The sequence below is a fragment of the Arachis duranensis genome, chromosome 2, assembly GCF_000817695.3.
Source record: "Arachis duranensis cultivar V14167 chromosome 2, aradu.V14167.gnm2.J7QH, whole genome shotgun sequence".
In the NCBI taxonomy this organism is placed as follows: Eukaryota; Viridiplantae; Streptophyta; class Magnoliopsida; order Fabales; family Fabaceae; genus Arachis; species Arachis duranensis.
The window spans coordinates 93,732,951-93,749,047 of record NC_029773.3 but is presented as its reverse complement, the minus strand read 5'-3'; the positions used below and the strand labels follow the sequence as shown (position 1 = coordinate 93,749,047).

Genomic DNA, 16,097 nt, shown 5'->3' with positions numbered 1-16,097 from the left:
AGAGGTGGCAAACGGGCTGAAACCCGCCGATCCGGCCCGTGTAACTCACTAAAAAAGGCGAGTCAGGCTGAAAATTTGAAACCACCTAATCCACAGGCTTTGGCAGGCTTTTTCGGCTGGCCCAGCATTTTTTTTTTGTAATTGAAAATGTTCTAAGTAATAATTTAGATTATATTCTATGTTTGATTTATTAGAGACTTAAAGATATTTAATTATATATTTTGAACAATGTTGATTTTATTATTTTGTTTCAAAAAACTTGGTTGATGATTATGTTTATTACATATTTAGAATTATAAAGACTTTAATGTTTATGGATTTAGAAATTNGATGGAATTCAGGACCGCCTCACTAGGAGAGGCGGAGCGGACCAGCCCGTTAAATGACGGGCTTTCAGCACGACGGACTAGTCCATTTGTCACCCGTAAACGCAGCAACACAATAGAGGGTGAGAGTGGCTAGAGGATTAGGGTTTTGAATGTTAAAATAATTATATATATTTTTAATTATAATTTTTTAATTTATTTTGCGGATCTGTAGATACAGATGCAAAATCTGCTATCGAATTCTATTTAATTGTGGATCCGATAATCATATGAATCAGATAAGATCCACAAAATGCAGATCGAATACGGATAAATACGGCAGCAAATCAAATCTGATCTATAAACACTCTAATTTTCTATGGGAATTTTGTTTGGACCTGCTATTTTTAGCGTATCTCTGACCAAACCTTCACCTTGCATCTCCACCCTAGCTTTCACAATCCGTGACTCTCTTTCTTTGACATTGAAGAAATCCACTTTGAGCACGCTCCCAATACCATTGCCTAGTTTTCTAGCCACCTCCAATGTTTTAAAGTTCGCAGAAAGTCCCCAAAATTGTACCCACAATGACAACCTTGTAATTAATTGATATTCCACACTTCTATCTTCCTTCCACCACTGTACTTGTAACGAGAAGTCTTTAAATAACCACGGTGAGCCTCGCTCTGCCCTCACTGTCTTCCACTCATTATCAAAGTAGAATTGAATTTGGTTGTGCCTAAACTCCACTACTTTGAATCCATCTGGTCTTCCCATATTGCTCTCAATGTGCCCTCCATGGTCCCAGCTGAGAACTGTTTCTCTGCGAAGAGTCTAGCCATCAAACTATTTCGGCAAGCATCGGTACCTTGTCTTACGTCCTCCTCCTCCAGTTATATAATGCCTTCCAGATTTCCTCTGTCTCCCTCCTTGTTGTTAGCATTGTTCCTCCTTTGTCAACTATCCTGATTGAAACTCTACATTATTTGTTTTTACGTTGCTGTTCAATTGTCTTGGTTGAGATGTAACGTTGACCTTATGGCGCAGGTACTTTATTTGGTGAAACCTTAGCAGAGCAGATACACTCTTGATGGCACAAGTTATGATTTTATTGGATGGACAAATTAGTTATTCTGATACTTGCAATCAAATTTTTAATATAAGATAATTAGGCCATAAAAATATATTCTAAAAGAAATTAATCTTCATTTAAAACGACAAAAAAACTAATTTATTTGATAAAGATAATTTTTGAGGACGTTTAAAGAATAAAAAGTTATTGAAACTAAAATATCTGACTTAAAATGTCTTGAAGATTAATTAGGTGTTTACTCTTTTAATCTATTATAGATTATGTAATTGGATACGAAGGATATGTAGACTTACCTTAATCAGCTTATTTCGACGACTGTCAATCTGCAGGATGCAACAATTTTACATTTAGCATTTGTCATTATGAACTTAGTACCAGCAACTATTATTCCCTCTAGTGCATAATGTTACCTGTATATTAATATAATCTTCTGTTCCGTCAATGTACTCCTTCATCTGCAAATTAAACGTAAAGAAAAATCAGTAGAAAAATCTGTAAAATTTTGTAGTATAAGGACAATTCAGACTTCAAAAATAATAATAATTGATCCATTTTCATTGAAGAGTTATAACTTATAACTCGAATACTCAACCATTGTTGCTAGAGCCACTGTGATCAAATTATAATTCAATTAGAAGCAGTAACAAAACTTTCGTTATAGCTAAAGAATTTTTGAAACCTCTGTTACATTGTGTGACACTTTATTCGTTTTTTGTCAATTTAAAATATTTTACTAGATAGAACTTTTTGATAAAGCTTTTTACATATAATTTTTTTCTATTTGACCGACTCTTAATAAAAATATTAATTTATAATATTACAAAACTTTGAGAGAAATTATAAAATCTAATTATTATGGTATAAAATTTTTAAGTTCTATATTTTTTTTACTGTTAACCTTTAGATTTAAAATTCTTATACAAGTATTAATTCCTTTTATATATATATATACCAAAGGTTAAAAATTTATTCTCCAAACTAAATTGTGGTATCAAGATTAGGCTCAAGAGTTTGAAAATGAAAAATAGAGAAAACAGAATATTTGTGAAAAATAGAATTTATATTAATCCAGACTAAATTAAGTATGAGGACGAAGCTTTAAGGGTTCGAGAATGAAGGAGAGAGAGAATAGAGTATTTGCGAAGAGTAGAGAATTAATTTATTGTGTTAATCATACTCAAGAGGTTACCAGACACGCATATGTATCAGATAAGTGAACTTTTTAGAATCTGTTACAACCACATGCTAACTAGTCTAATTAACCCCTTAACAGTTTAGTTGATGAGATGACACACTATAACTAATTCTTTTAACACCATGTTGACTAGACTAACTACTTCTACCTCCATAAATAATATACTCATTTTCCTCACTAATTTTGGTATAATTTAAGTCCTAATTCTTGGTGGATTTAGGAGTTGATTTTTAGTATAAATTAAAAGAGATCTGTCTGAATATATTAATAGACACCAAAACGTACTTAATAAAATAAGATAGCATTTGTTTTTAAAAATTGATACTAAGAGATTGAGATTTAGTATTGTATTTAATGGTAAGAGATTTAAATTAAAATTTTAGTTTTAAGACACAAAATTTTAATCTCTTCAGTACTTCTAAAAAATAAAGATATAGAAAACTGAAATTTTTGTATACAGAGATGGAAATTTTAATAATACTTTTTTTAAAAAATATCCTCATTTAACTTTTTAAATTTTAAATGTATCCCTTAATTTTTATATTTATCTTAAACTAAATATAATATTAAGATATAATTGAGTCTAATGTATTTTATATCAAACACAATATAAAGACTTAATTTAGTCTTTTTCTTTTTAATCTTTGTCTCTCAATCCCAATCCCTTAATCTCTGTGTTCCTTTCAAACGCAGCTTTAGAATTTATCAAGTATAACAAAAACAAAAACAAAATACAAACAAAATCATATTCTTGAATGGTAATATATATTAATAGTATCATATATTACATCCCGTATATGTAAAGATAAATGATATTGTGCAGGTATACACGAATAATAATTTGCAACAATTTTTAATGTAAAAAACCTAAAAAAGAAGTCCATTAACTACATATATCTAACCTATTAAGGACGAAATCTAACCTAACTTGATCTGTTTCTATTCTTTTATTTGGAACATTTCTTTTCTTTAATTAATTTTTATAATTGTACAGTAACTCAAATCCCATGTAGCAGTGTGTGTGCCTTGTGTATGTGTATGTTATGCTTACATTGATTAATTTTTCCAGTGTCCGGTCAATTTGCACGAAATAAGCCTGCAAATAAAAGTAACAAAAAATGTAGTTTTGACACTAAATTATTTTTAGCTAATATATAAGAACGGTATTTACTATTTTATATAGTTTTAAGTTTGCAAGGCAAATTAATAAAGATGCATGTAACCTCCAATAACATTTCAAGCTCCTTCACATCATTTTCTTCACCGTGAATTGTTGATAAACTTGAGATCTTGGATCCTGAGGTTGGGGAGATAGAAGCCTTATTAGCAGCACCTGATATACTAACTGGCGAAAGCAGCTTTCTTGACAAGCACAGGTCAGCCATATCTTGGTCATCGTCCAATAGACGTTCAAGCTCATCTCTCACCTATGCTGTTTGACAAGATCTTAAATAACAAAATACATCTTGCAGTTGATAATTATTGGTTATATTTTTATTTTCATTTTATTTTGTTCTGAGGAGTGTTAGGGCTTTAGGGTCAGCAAATTTTGTAATTTGTAGTTATTATTTAATTACTATTAATATTTTTAATAGTATGAGATGATATCTAATAATATAGAATTGTTCACTTTTTTTTATTGATTAAATTCGGACCAAATTTTAATAAAACTGCTAATCTTTAGACTTTCCCAATAAAATATTACTATGTCTCAAACATATTTAGATTAAATACACCTAATCACCTGTCGTATAGATGTTCCATTCTTAACAATTTAAGTTATGAATATGTGTAACATACAAGAACTAATGACTGAGCCCGTAATTCGCACGAAAATGCAAAATTAATAATAATGTTCCATTAAGAGAATGATTTATTAATTGTATCGAAATATTAGTTCGTATCTAATAAAAAAAATTTTATTGTATTCGTGAAACACATCATGTAAGAGAATAGGGTACTTTATTAAAAAACTATAATTACTATTTTTGGTATTTTCTTGTTAAATTTATCGTTTTTATTAAAAAGTAGGGTACTTTATTAGTTATTTGGAAATCAAAATTTAATAAGAGAATCAACTATTGTTCAACTAATGTCTATCAACTTTTTTAAAAATGATCCTTTTATCTTAACTTGTAAACTATAAACTTTAAAATTCTAAATTTTAAATTCTAAATAATATTAAACCACTCTTCCACCTTAGCCCATGACAACAATAAAGACGTCTCACGACCCACAAATTCAGCCCAACAGAATACACAAATTAAATTATAATTTAGTCTTTATCTTATCTTATAGTTATCTTTTTCTTTCACAATTCTTTTATTTTCCTATTCTTTCACAATTTTATTATCTCTGTTTCAAAAATTAATTCAGCACTCATATGTGAACTCACTTTTTCATTCTTCTTCTTGCACACTATCGTTTCCTAACCAAGTTGAACCCATGACCACTGAATCACTTTTAACACTAGACACCAGTCCACCATCACCTTCTCATCCCCCGTCACCTTCTTCACCACCTGAGCAACCCCATCCTCGTCATTCCGACCAGCCTCACCGACCTCCAGCATATCTCTCTGATTACTTGTGTAATTCTTCTCTCATCTCTACAAATCAATCCCCCTCAAAGTGCAAGTATCCTTTATCTTCAGTCATGTCTTTTTCTTCTCTTTCATCTTCACATAAAAAGTTTCTTTTATCTCTACATTCTGACGTTGAGTCAAAGTCTTTTAAGGACGCCAATCAACACTCTAATTGGCGTAGTGCTATGAAAGATGAGTTGGATGCTCTTGAGCAGAACAAAACTTGGCGTCTTGTTGATTGCCCTACAGGGGTTAAGCCGGTTGGCTGTAAATGGGTCTATCGCATCAAACGCAAGCCTGATGGTTCAATTGATCGATATAAAGCACGCCTTGTGGCTAAAGGGTTCACTCAAACTGAAGGTGTTGATTTCTTGAAAATTTTCTCCCCTGTTGTCAAGCCTGCCACCATCAGATTAGTTTTGGCATTGGCCTCTATGAAGCGTTGACCTATACATCAGTTGGATGTCAATAATGCTTTCTTACATAGGGATCTTTCTGAGGATGTTTATATGACTCTGCCACCCGGATTTATATCTCCTCAACCAAATCAATGCTGTAAGCTACTAAAGTCACTGTATGGTTTACGACAATCTAGTCGTATGTGGTATGACAAACTTTCTCATCTTTTGCTATCTCATGGATATCAGCAAACCTCATCTGATTATAGTTTATTTGTCAAATTTATTGGTGATCAAATTTCTATCCTTTTAGTCTATGTTGACGACATTGTTCTCACTGGTAATTCTATTTCTGAACTTGCTGCCATTAAGTCTATTTTGCACCAACACTTTCGAATTAAAGACTTGGGCCCATTAAAATATTTTTTGGGTATTGAGGTTGCTCAATCAGAGAAGGGAATTTGCTTATCTCAGAGAAAATATTGTCTTGATCTTCTGGAAGATTCTGGTTTATTAGGTGCTAAACCTGCCTATGTTCCAATGGATAATACCACAAGACTATATCAAGACAAAAGTCCCTGCTATCCGACCCTTTTGTATATCGTCGTTTGGTTAGCCGTCTTATCTATCTCACCACTACTCGACCGGACATCATGTATGCCACTCAACAATTAAGTCAATTCATGGCATCTCCTACTGAATCTCATCTTCAAGCTGCCAAGCATGTGTTACGATATCTAAAAACTAGTCCCGGCAAAGGACTTTTCTTTCCAAGGGAATCAGAAATTCAGCTTTTCGCCTTTAGTGACTCTGATTGGGCCGGATGTCCTGACACTCGACGATCTTTAACAGGTTATTGTTTCTTCTTAGGCAGTTCTTTAGTCTCTTGGAAGACCAAGAAACAAACCACCGTTGCCCGCTCATCCACGGAAGCAGAATATCGTGCACTTGCCAACACAAATTGTGAACTTCAATGGATATTAAATGTGTTACAATTTTTACGCATCTCTCCTATCCGCCCACCAGTTTTATATTGTGATAATTAGAGTGCTCTTCATATTGCTGCTAACCCAGTTTTTCATGAACGGACCAAACATTTAGAGGTTGATTGTCACTTAGTTCGACAAAAAGTTCAAGCTGGAGTGATGAAACTTCTCCCAATTTCCTCTTCTGGGCAACTAGCTGACATCTTCACCAAGCCTTTGTCTCCTCAACCCTTCCATCTTAATCTGAATAAGCTTAGTGTTCTTGACATCTTTCATCCTCCAGCTTGCGGGGGCGTATTAAACTACTCTTCCACCTTAGCCCATGACAACAATAAAGACGTCTTACGGCCCACAAATTCAGCCTAACAGAATACACAAATTAAATTATAATTTAGTCTTTATCTTATCTTATAGTTATCTTTTTCTTTCACAATTCTTTTATTTTCCTATTCTTTCACAATTTTACGAAAATAAAGAACTAGGTGGAGTTGGGTCAATGGGTATAGGTGAGGGTTCAACTGGAAGACTAACTTAATCTTGTTTTTGAGAAGGTGTGTTTGGCAATGTTGGGCTGAGTGTTTGGAATTGGACATTTTTTTGTGACTAAGGGCAAGATCATTTCATAAAAAATCACGTTTCTAGAAATCTCAATTCTTTTATCTTCTAAAACATAAACAATATACCCTTTAAAACCAGGTTGAAAGCCAATAAATACAGCCTTTTTGGCTCTTGGATCAAATTTTGATCTGTTTGCCATTTGGGTAGAAACAAAACATAAGCATCCAAAAACTTTAAGGTCATGATAATTTGGTGGATGATTGAATAAAATCACAAATGGTGTTTTAAAATTAATTGCGGATGATGGAACTCTATTAAGTAAATAAACAGCATGTCCAACAGCATAAGACCAAAAAGATGATGGTAAATTAGATTGAAACATAAGAGCACGAGCTATATTCAAAATATGTTGATGCTTGCGTTCTACCCTTCCATTTTGTTGAGGAGTTTCAACACAACTACGTTGATGAATAATGCCCTTTGAAGCATAAAAATCAGGTAAAATAAATTCTGGTCCATTATCGGAACGAATAGTTTTGACTTTGGAGTTGAATTGTGTTTTAATTAAAGTAATAAAATTTTTTATTTGATTTTGCACTCATATGTGAACTCACTTTTTCATCTTCTTCTTGCAATCTACAGAGCAACAATTTGGGAACGATTGATTTGGCCAGAATGAGAGAGGGATTATATGTCTTTGAACCCAATTTCGGTAAAAATTCATCCATTACACACTCCATAAATTCCATCCAATCTCCACCCATTACACCTTCCAATATATGGCATTTTCGTTTAGGACACCTTTCTGGGCAAAGACTTAATCATTTACATAAACAATTTCCTTTTATCTCTATGCATCATAACGAGGCTTGTGACATTTGTCATCTTTCTAAACAAAAGAAACTTTCATTTTCTCAAAGTTTTAACAAAGCCAATGCAAGTTTTGATTTATTACACTTTGACATTTGGGGTCCGTTTCGACAAAATTCTATTCATAATCATAAATATTTTTTTACTATTGTTGATGATTTTAGCCGCTTTACATGTGTTACTTTATTAAAATCAAAAGGAGAAGTGTTATGAAAGAAAAGTGTTGGGCTGACAAAAGATCCATAAGAGGCTCCGGATGAAGTTGCTGGTGTGCCCTTTCTCCTGATCCATGGATGTCAACAGAGCTCAAGAGGAGCTCTGATACCATAATAAAATTGTGAAAGAATAGGAAAATAAAAGAATTGTGAAAGAAAAAGATAACTATAAGATAAGATAAAGACTAAATTATAATTTAATTTGTGTATTCTATTGGGCTGAATTTGTGGACCGTGAGACGTCTTTATTGTTGTCATGAGCTAAGGTGGAAGAGTGGTTTAATAAATAATTCTTCAAAAAATGAGGATTTAAAAAATAATTTATAATAAAAAATGAGTTAATATTAACTAATTAAAAAATTAGTTCTTTTGTACTTATTTATTTTCTTTTTTACAATATTAGCTAATATTATGTGTTCTCGTGAGCAATTTTTTCCTTAAATGTGTTTAGCCTCCCGCCAATGATAATTTTTGCCCATCAAAACAGACTAAAACGTACATTTTTCTTTCTTTTGGACAAGACTAAAACGTACTTTATGAACCTTAGCCGTTAATGTAGAAGTAGTGCACTTCAGTTTTTGAACACAATCCAAATTCACGCTACTGATCTGCAAAATTACAGAAATTCATAAATTAAAAAAAAAGGAAAAGAGAATATTTTCTTAAGGCCTAATTAGGGCTGTTAGTAGGTTGAGTCACATTAACATCAATATTTTTTTTCCTCTCCCCCATCTCTTTTTTTTTCTTTTTTTCTTTAATTTCTCTCCCTTTTATCTTTTTAATGCCAATGATTTTTTTTTTCATAATACTATATGTTGTTTTAATAAAATACCATTAAGGTTATGTTATTCTCTCTTCTTGGATATAACATGTTAGAGAATACTTAAAATCAATTTAGATCAATTAGTATCATTTATATTTATATAGCATATTCATATATTAATTGTAGAATTCTATACTTTTATTATTTTGATTCTTCTAGCACCTAACCTCTTGTACATTGTACTTTTCAACACTCTTTTAGATTACTCTCTTGTTTCTAACATGATATCAAGAGCATAAATTCTTTTTTTTCCATGTAAATTCGTTTATAGCCCCTTTATTTCTTCTCTTCCATCAGTGTTCTTTAGCCTCGTTTTTCGATCATTTTTCGATGCTTTGGTTCGTCACAGCCATTACTACCGTGCTCGTCTTGTCGTCGTGATTCCAACGCATCCAGACTCGCCATCATATGCCGCCGGACGCGTTGCCACATGCCGCCGCGACCAGTATTCTTCTCCTTCCAGATTCATCCTGCGCTGTCAGATTGGGCTCTGCGATCAATGGCCCAACACTCTCCATGTGTCGCCTGCCATTTGCTCCGCGATAACCCGGCAGCTCGCATCTGGACCCGACCCAATCCAACTGTTGACTCGCGTTCCAGCTCACTCGCCAATGTGTCCTCTCCCTCCACTCGGAGGTCGCCACGTGGCATCCATCTGCTGACATGGATGTTGATGTGGCGCTGACGTGACATTGACGTGGCAGACAGTGAGACTCTCTCTAAGGATTTTTGGTGAGCTCTTTTTGATTCTGCATTTCGTTTTCTCATTTTTTACTCTGAAATTGCAGTTTGCTCTCCTCTCTTTGATCTCTACATCTACTATTATGGAAAAGTCAAATGCTTTTGTTGCCATAGACAGAAGGGGTAAATTCTGTCGAAATTGTAACCGTTCCGAAAACCTCTTCTTAGACTGTCCTTTTGTTGAATGTCGCATATGCCACCAGAAAAGTCACATTAGCTACCATTATTCACAGTTGTTCTACCGTTATTGCAAGCTCTCGGGACATTTGATTACTACATGTCCTACTCGCCCACTACGTCCTAGTCAACTCAAGTATTATTCTCGTCCCAACTTCTCCAAGATTGTGGCTGCTTCTGCTGTTTCTACTACTACTGAATCTACCACCTCTACTCTTCTCAACCCATCTCCTATCTCTCTAGCTATCTGATATTGCGTCTCTTCTTCAGCATCTTCTTTTCCTTACTGGTAATACTCCTGCTACTTTTTTGACTCCTCCAGGTAATTCAAAATGGTATTTTGATCCCGGTTGCTTTAATCACGTCTCCTTTGCATTATATTTTCTCGTCTTTGTCTACTACTACAAATGCACCTTCTGTCAATACTACTGATAGTTTCCTCTTGCACGCGACACACAATGGTTCTATTTCTCAGTCAACTCTCACTCTCCCTGATACTTATTATATTCCCAAATTGAACTTTAATCTTCTTTCTGTTGGTCAACTTGTTGATCTCGATTTTGATGTAATTTTTCTATTTCTGGTTGTCGTATATAGGATCATCGGACGGGACAAATTATCAGGACTGGACGTAAGGTCGGAAGGTTGTTTCAACTTGAGAATCTTCATATTCCTCATGAGATAAATATCAGTGCTGCTTCTTCTCCATCTACACTTCACTTGTGGCATCATCGTCTTGCCCACAGCTCCTTAGAAAAATTGTGTCCTTTTGTGTCTCAGGGTGTTTTGGGTTATGTTAATAATGAGTCTTTTAATTGTATTTCTTGTCAAAATACCAAACAACCTGCTTTATCTTTTTTCAATAATTCATCTCTTGCTTGCTCCCCTTTTGATCTTATCCACTCTGATGTTTGGGATCTCGCTCCTACCACTTCTATGGGAGGGGATCGGTATTTTGTCATTTTCACTTATGATTATTCCCGTTTTACTTGGGTTTATTTAATGACTAATCGCCATGAGCTACCTCAGATTTATATTACTTTTGCCACCATGATTAAAACTTAGTTTTTCAAGCTTATTAAAGTTTTTCGACGCGATAATGCTATGGAATACCATGACTTCAAACTTTTAAATTTTCTTGCAGAACATGGTACTTTGTCTGAGTTTTCTTGCCCTGGTACGTTTCAACAAAATGGCCGAGCTGAATGCAAATACCGTCACATTGTTGACTCTATTCGTGCAATGCTTATTTCCTCTTCGTGTCCTGAGCGTACTTGGGGTGAAGCTGTTCTTACTACTGTTCATGTTATCAATAGACTTCGTTCTTCTGTCTTTGGTAACATTACTCACTTTGAGCGTCTTTATCATACCTCTCCAGATTATAGTTCACTTCAAGTTTTTGGTTGTGTCTGTTTTGTTCTTCTTCAACCTCATGAACATAGTAAACTTGAACCTCGAGCTTGCATGTGTTGTTTCCTTGGTTATGACACTAGACACAAGGGTTATCGTTGTTTGGATTCTCTCTCTAGGCGTATTCGTATATCTCGTCATGTTGCATTCTGGGAGCATCACATGTTTTCTAAGTTCTCCTCATTTGAGTCCATTCCTCCTACTCAAGCACCATTTTTCACTAACCCCAGTGTTGATCTTTTTCCTAGTGATGATTCTACAGGTTCTATCTCAAGTCAACCTCTACAGTCTCCTACTCTTCTGCCTTCTCCATCTCCCGATGATTTCAGACCGGACGATGATCCTGCTCCTACTGTCATGCCTCCTCCTTCTACTCGTTCTTCTAGGGTAAGAAATCCACCTCCTCATCTTCTTGATTATCATTGTTTTTCTACTATTCTTCATCACCATGAACCTAAGTTATTCAGAGAAGCCTCCACAAATTCAAGTTGGAATAAGCAATGTAGGAGTAAATTCAGGCACTTAAAAAATCACACACTTGGGACTTGGTTGATCCTTCCTCTGATCAGGAAGTTGTGGATAGTAGATGGGTTTACATGATCATTACTTGCTCTGATGGTTTTCTTGTGGCAGTTACGTCTGCGCTTTCTTGTGGTAGTTTCATCTGCGCTTCCTTCCGACAGTTCTGTCTGTGCTTTCTTCAGGCAGTTCCGTCTGCACCCGTTTTACTAGTTTATGCATTTTTTTTATTTAGTTGTTTCAAACAAGTTTCAAACTCAAATTGTCACTTGAGTTTGAAAGAAGATATTAGAGTATAATTAGGATCAATTAGATCAATTAACATTATTTAACATATCTAAATTGATTTTAAGTATCCTCTAACATAACATAAAAGAAAGTAAGGATATGTTTGTCTCTTTTCTAATTGTTATGCAAATATTGTTTTAAAAACGTAAATGGCTAGAGAGAGGTATATAAAATTATAGATCCAACATGCTAGCTACCTTAACATAAATAGTATATATACCTTTTTTTTTTTTTACACTTAAAACTTTTGAGTAATTATTCAAATTAATTTTTGAAAATTTTAAAATTGGACAATTTAATTAGTTCCTCAAACTTAAAAATATATAAAAAGACATCAATATTTATCGACGTTAAATAATATAGTCTCTATCCAATTTTATTTTTTATCACTTAAAATTTAATATTTTTAATCATAATAATTTAATATTATGTCTTAAAATCATTTATTCCAACGAAAATTTAAATAATTAAGTAGAAGTAAATGAATAGTTAATTATGAATAAGAACACGAATAATATTTTTAAACTTTCTAATTTCTATCATCTTTGTATTTCTTTCATGTATGGACAATCGTATTTTGAAGGTGCCGTGATTAGCTCAATCGAAATACATATTTATATTAGTATATCCTTATTATTTTATCCTCTAAAAGGGAGGAAAGAAGAGAGACGTTTATTTAGATTTTTAAATAAAGGTAAGTAGTGTCACAATAGCCTCTTTCCATATTTTGTGGTTGCCATAAAAAAAGGAGACATATATACTAAATTCCTTTTAATGTTTGTCAATGCAAAAATTTTTGTTTTCATGTTAATATTTTAAAGTGAAATTTATATACAATTATCTTTACGTTAAGTTGATATTTGAAAATATTTAAATAATTTGATAAATTTGACTAAATTATCATCTAACGATTATCAACTATCAACTTCATATAAAAATAACTGCACGTTAACTTTTACTATATTTTAAAATGGTTTGTCTTTAAAACCTTTTGACAATTAATTAGTAATTAGTTTTTCGCCCCTCAAATTTACCATTTTACTCTTCATCTTACACAACCCAATGAACCCACCATGGCTGCTACCACCAACACAAATGACAAAAATCACCACCACTGCTTTGGCACTTCCAACAGCACAAACACTACAATTATCGCCACCTACTCCCCCATCAAATTATGTTACTTCTTAGTGGGTTGGAGAAAAATAAAGATGAACGTGAATTAGATTAGATCAACTATGACTAAAATTTTAATTTGATCCATACTAAAATTATTAGATTCAATATCGGCAGTTTTTGAATTTGGATTCGATCCACATATTTACATATTAGATCTTGGATATATTCACAAAATATAAAAATATTTTAAAATTTTATTTTTATTAAAAAAATACATATAAAATTCTTTTTTTTACTCTTTTAAACACGTTTATTCTTAAAATATTATTAAACATACTTTTTTAAATAATAAAAATAAAATATAAAAAAAATATTTAAGGGTTAAGTACAATTTTGGTCCTTAAAATATAGACTGAAAATTTTGTTCATTTTCGACCCTTTTTTTTCATACAAAATCGTCCCTAAAATTTAATTTAGTTTTAAAATCGTCATTTTTACCAAAAATTTTAAATTTTATTCCTAAATTACCCCTAAGTAAAAAAATTATAAAATAAAAAAAAGAAAAAAAAAAGAAAGAAAACGAACGAAAGGAGAAAGAACGCGGAAGGAAAGAAGAGAAGGGATGGGAGAAGAAGAAGAAGAAGGGGAAAGGGAAAGGGAAGGGAAGAAGAAGGGGCAGCTCCCACTCCGGCGTGGTCTTCTCCCTTAGTTCTTCTCTCTCGAGCTTGCTGTCTTCATCGTTCTTCTTCTTGGTGAACTCAACGGCAGTGGTTTGACAACGGCGTTAGAAGCTCGGCGATGGCTCTCTCCTGAACTCGCTGTCTTCGTCGTCTTTCTTCTTGGTGAACTCAACAGCGACTGTTTGGCAACGGCATTAGAAGCTTGGCGATGACGTAGCGGCCCCATTCTCCTTCTCCGATTTGTTTTCTCTCTCTACCCTTTCTCGCTTGCACTTTCTCGTCTCTTTCACGATGCTCGACGGTGATTGTTCTGCACCGCTGCTCCTCCCTAGGGTTCCAATTCTGCTTCTATTTCTGAGTTAATCACGTTATTGTTTATTCTGATTTCGTTAATCTATTGTTTTCAATTCTGATTCTGATTTTATTAATCCATTATTAATCACATTATTTTCAATTCTGATTCTGTTTTTAATTTTGTTAATCCATTGTTTTTCTGCTTCTGTTTCTTCTGCTTTTGTTTTTTATGTTTTAGATTTTGCTTATGTTTGTGTTGCTATTTCTGTTTTCAATTCTGCTTCTGCTTCTATTTTCAATTCTGCTTCTGATGCTACTTTTATTTTTATTTCAGTTTTTTATTTTATTATTATATTATTTCTGCTTCATTGTTGTTGTTGCTGAAGAAGGAAAAGAAGAAGAGATGCTGTTGTGATGGAGAAGAAGAATAGAAATTGAGTATTTTAGTGAAGAAGGAGAAGGGTATTTTGGTTCGAAAGACGATTTTAAAACTAAGTTAAACCTTAGGGACGATTTTGTAGGCAAAAAAAAGTTTGGGACGGAAAAAATTTTCGACCTATATCTTAAGGACCAAAATCGTACTTAACCTAATATTTAATTATTTATTTTTTTGGATTTGCGGATATGCAGATACCTATATAAAATCTGCAGTCCGATCCCATTAGTGTGCGGAGGCTTTCGGATCGAACCAATATTCGTAATTTTTAGATCGGATTCAAATAAATACCGAAAATATGTAGATTAAATCCGATCCATTAATATCCTTAAAGAAAGATGGAGTTAGTAAAAGAATACAAATAGAAAAAAACTAGTAGTTAATTGTTATAAGTTTAATCGGAAGAAGGAAATTAAAATACTTTTAAAACATTAAAAATAAAATTAAAATATTTTAAACTTTAAGAATAAAATTTTGTTTTAGACAAATATTATAGAAATTTAGTATGCTTTTTCTAATAAAAAAACAACTATTAATGATAACTTACACACGTTATTGAATATTTGATAAAATCCAATCGAAGTCCACTTTGAATTTCTTGTATAACACTAACACATTTCCGGAGAAAATCAATGTAATTTAGAAAAATAGAAAGGTAACGTGGAACTTACCACAATTCAGAAAATCTCAGTCTAATGTACCCTAATAATCAACATAAATGTAAGGTGAATGTTATGTACTTAAAAAGTGGTATTTATTTACTAAAAAAATTAAAAGTTATTATTTAATTTAAAAGATATAAGACAAAATAATTTTTAAAAAATCAAAAATTATTAAAAAAATAAATTAAGTAAAATTTAGGCAAAAATTTATAGGCACCGTAGAATTGGCCTAAATGTAATGAGCAGGGCTAAGATACTCTATGTATGCACCTTGTTCGTAAGCTTTTCCAACGACAGATATGTAACCATTTCCAGTTCTGTTGTACGTGCAGCGAGATAACTACAAATGGCTTCTAGGGCTACCTCCAATGCTTGAAATTGCAAGGTTGAGTAGTCTACATGGCCTAAATCAGATCATTAAGAATTAACTTTTTTTTTTTTCAAAAAAAATGAAGAAAGAAAGAAAAGAAAATAAAAGAAAAGATAAATAATCTACAACGTACGAGCCAATCGCCTTTTGAGTTCTTCAACAACAGGGACTACATTTTCGTCCCGCGGATCTCGGAGAAATACCTATCCACAACTTAGTCACAATTTTGTTAGCTAAATAATAATTTTTGTAAATAATAAATTTTGAAATTGACTTAATAAAATAAAAATATATTATCCCAAATTATTCACCTGAATCTTAATATTAAAATAACCATTTGCATATCTAGTAAATTGAACATCTGATATATTCAT

The 16,097-nt window shown here is 32.8% G+C and overlaps 1 protein-coding gene across 1 annotated transcript in view; it reads right to left on the bottom strand.

Moving 5' to 3' along the window:
- The window catches only part of LOC107463647 (magnesium transporter MRS2-I-like), a 26,621-nt gene extending 10,524 nt beyond the window's left edge, over positions 1-16,097 (bottom strand). The window contains exons 1-8 of the mRNA XM_052257996.1: positions 16,035-16,097; positions 15,857-15,926; positions 15,624-15,748; positions 8,738-8,812; positions 3,817-4,020; positions 3,645-3,689; positions 1,809-1,853; positions 1,692-1,721 (exon numbers count right to left, since the gene is read on the bottom strand). Coding sequence (XP_052113956.1) covers positions 1,692-1,721; positions 1,809-1,853; positions 3,645-3,689; positions 3,817-4,020; positions 8,738-8,812; positions 15,624-15,748; positions 15,857-15,926; positions 16,035-16,097 — 657 coding nt within the window. The remainder of the gene's footprint in view (positions 1-1,691; positions 1,722-1,808; positions 1,854-3,644; positions 3,690-3,816; positions 4,021-8,737; positions 8,813-15,623; positions 15,749-15,856; positions 15,927-16,034) is intronic.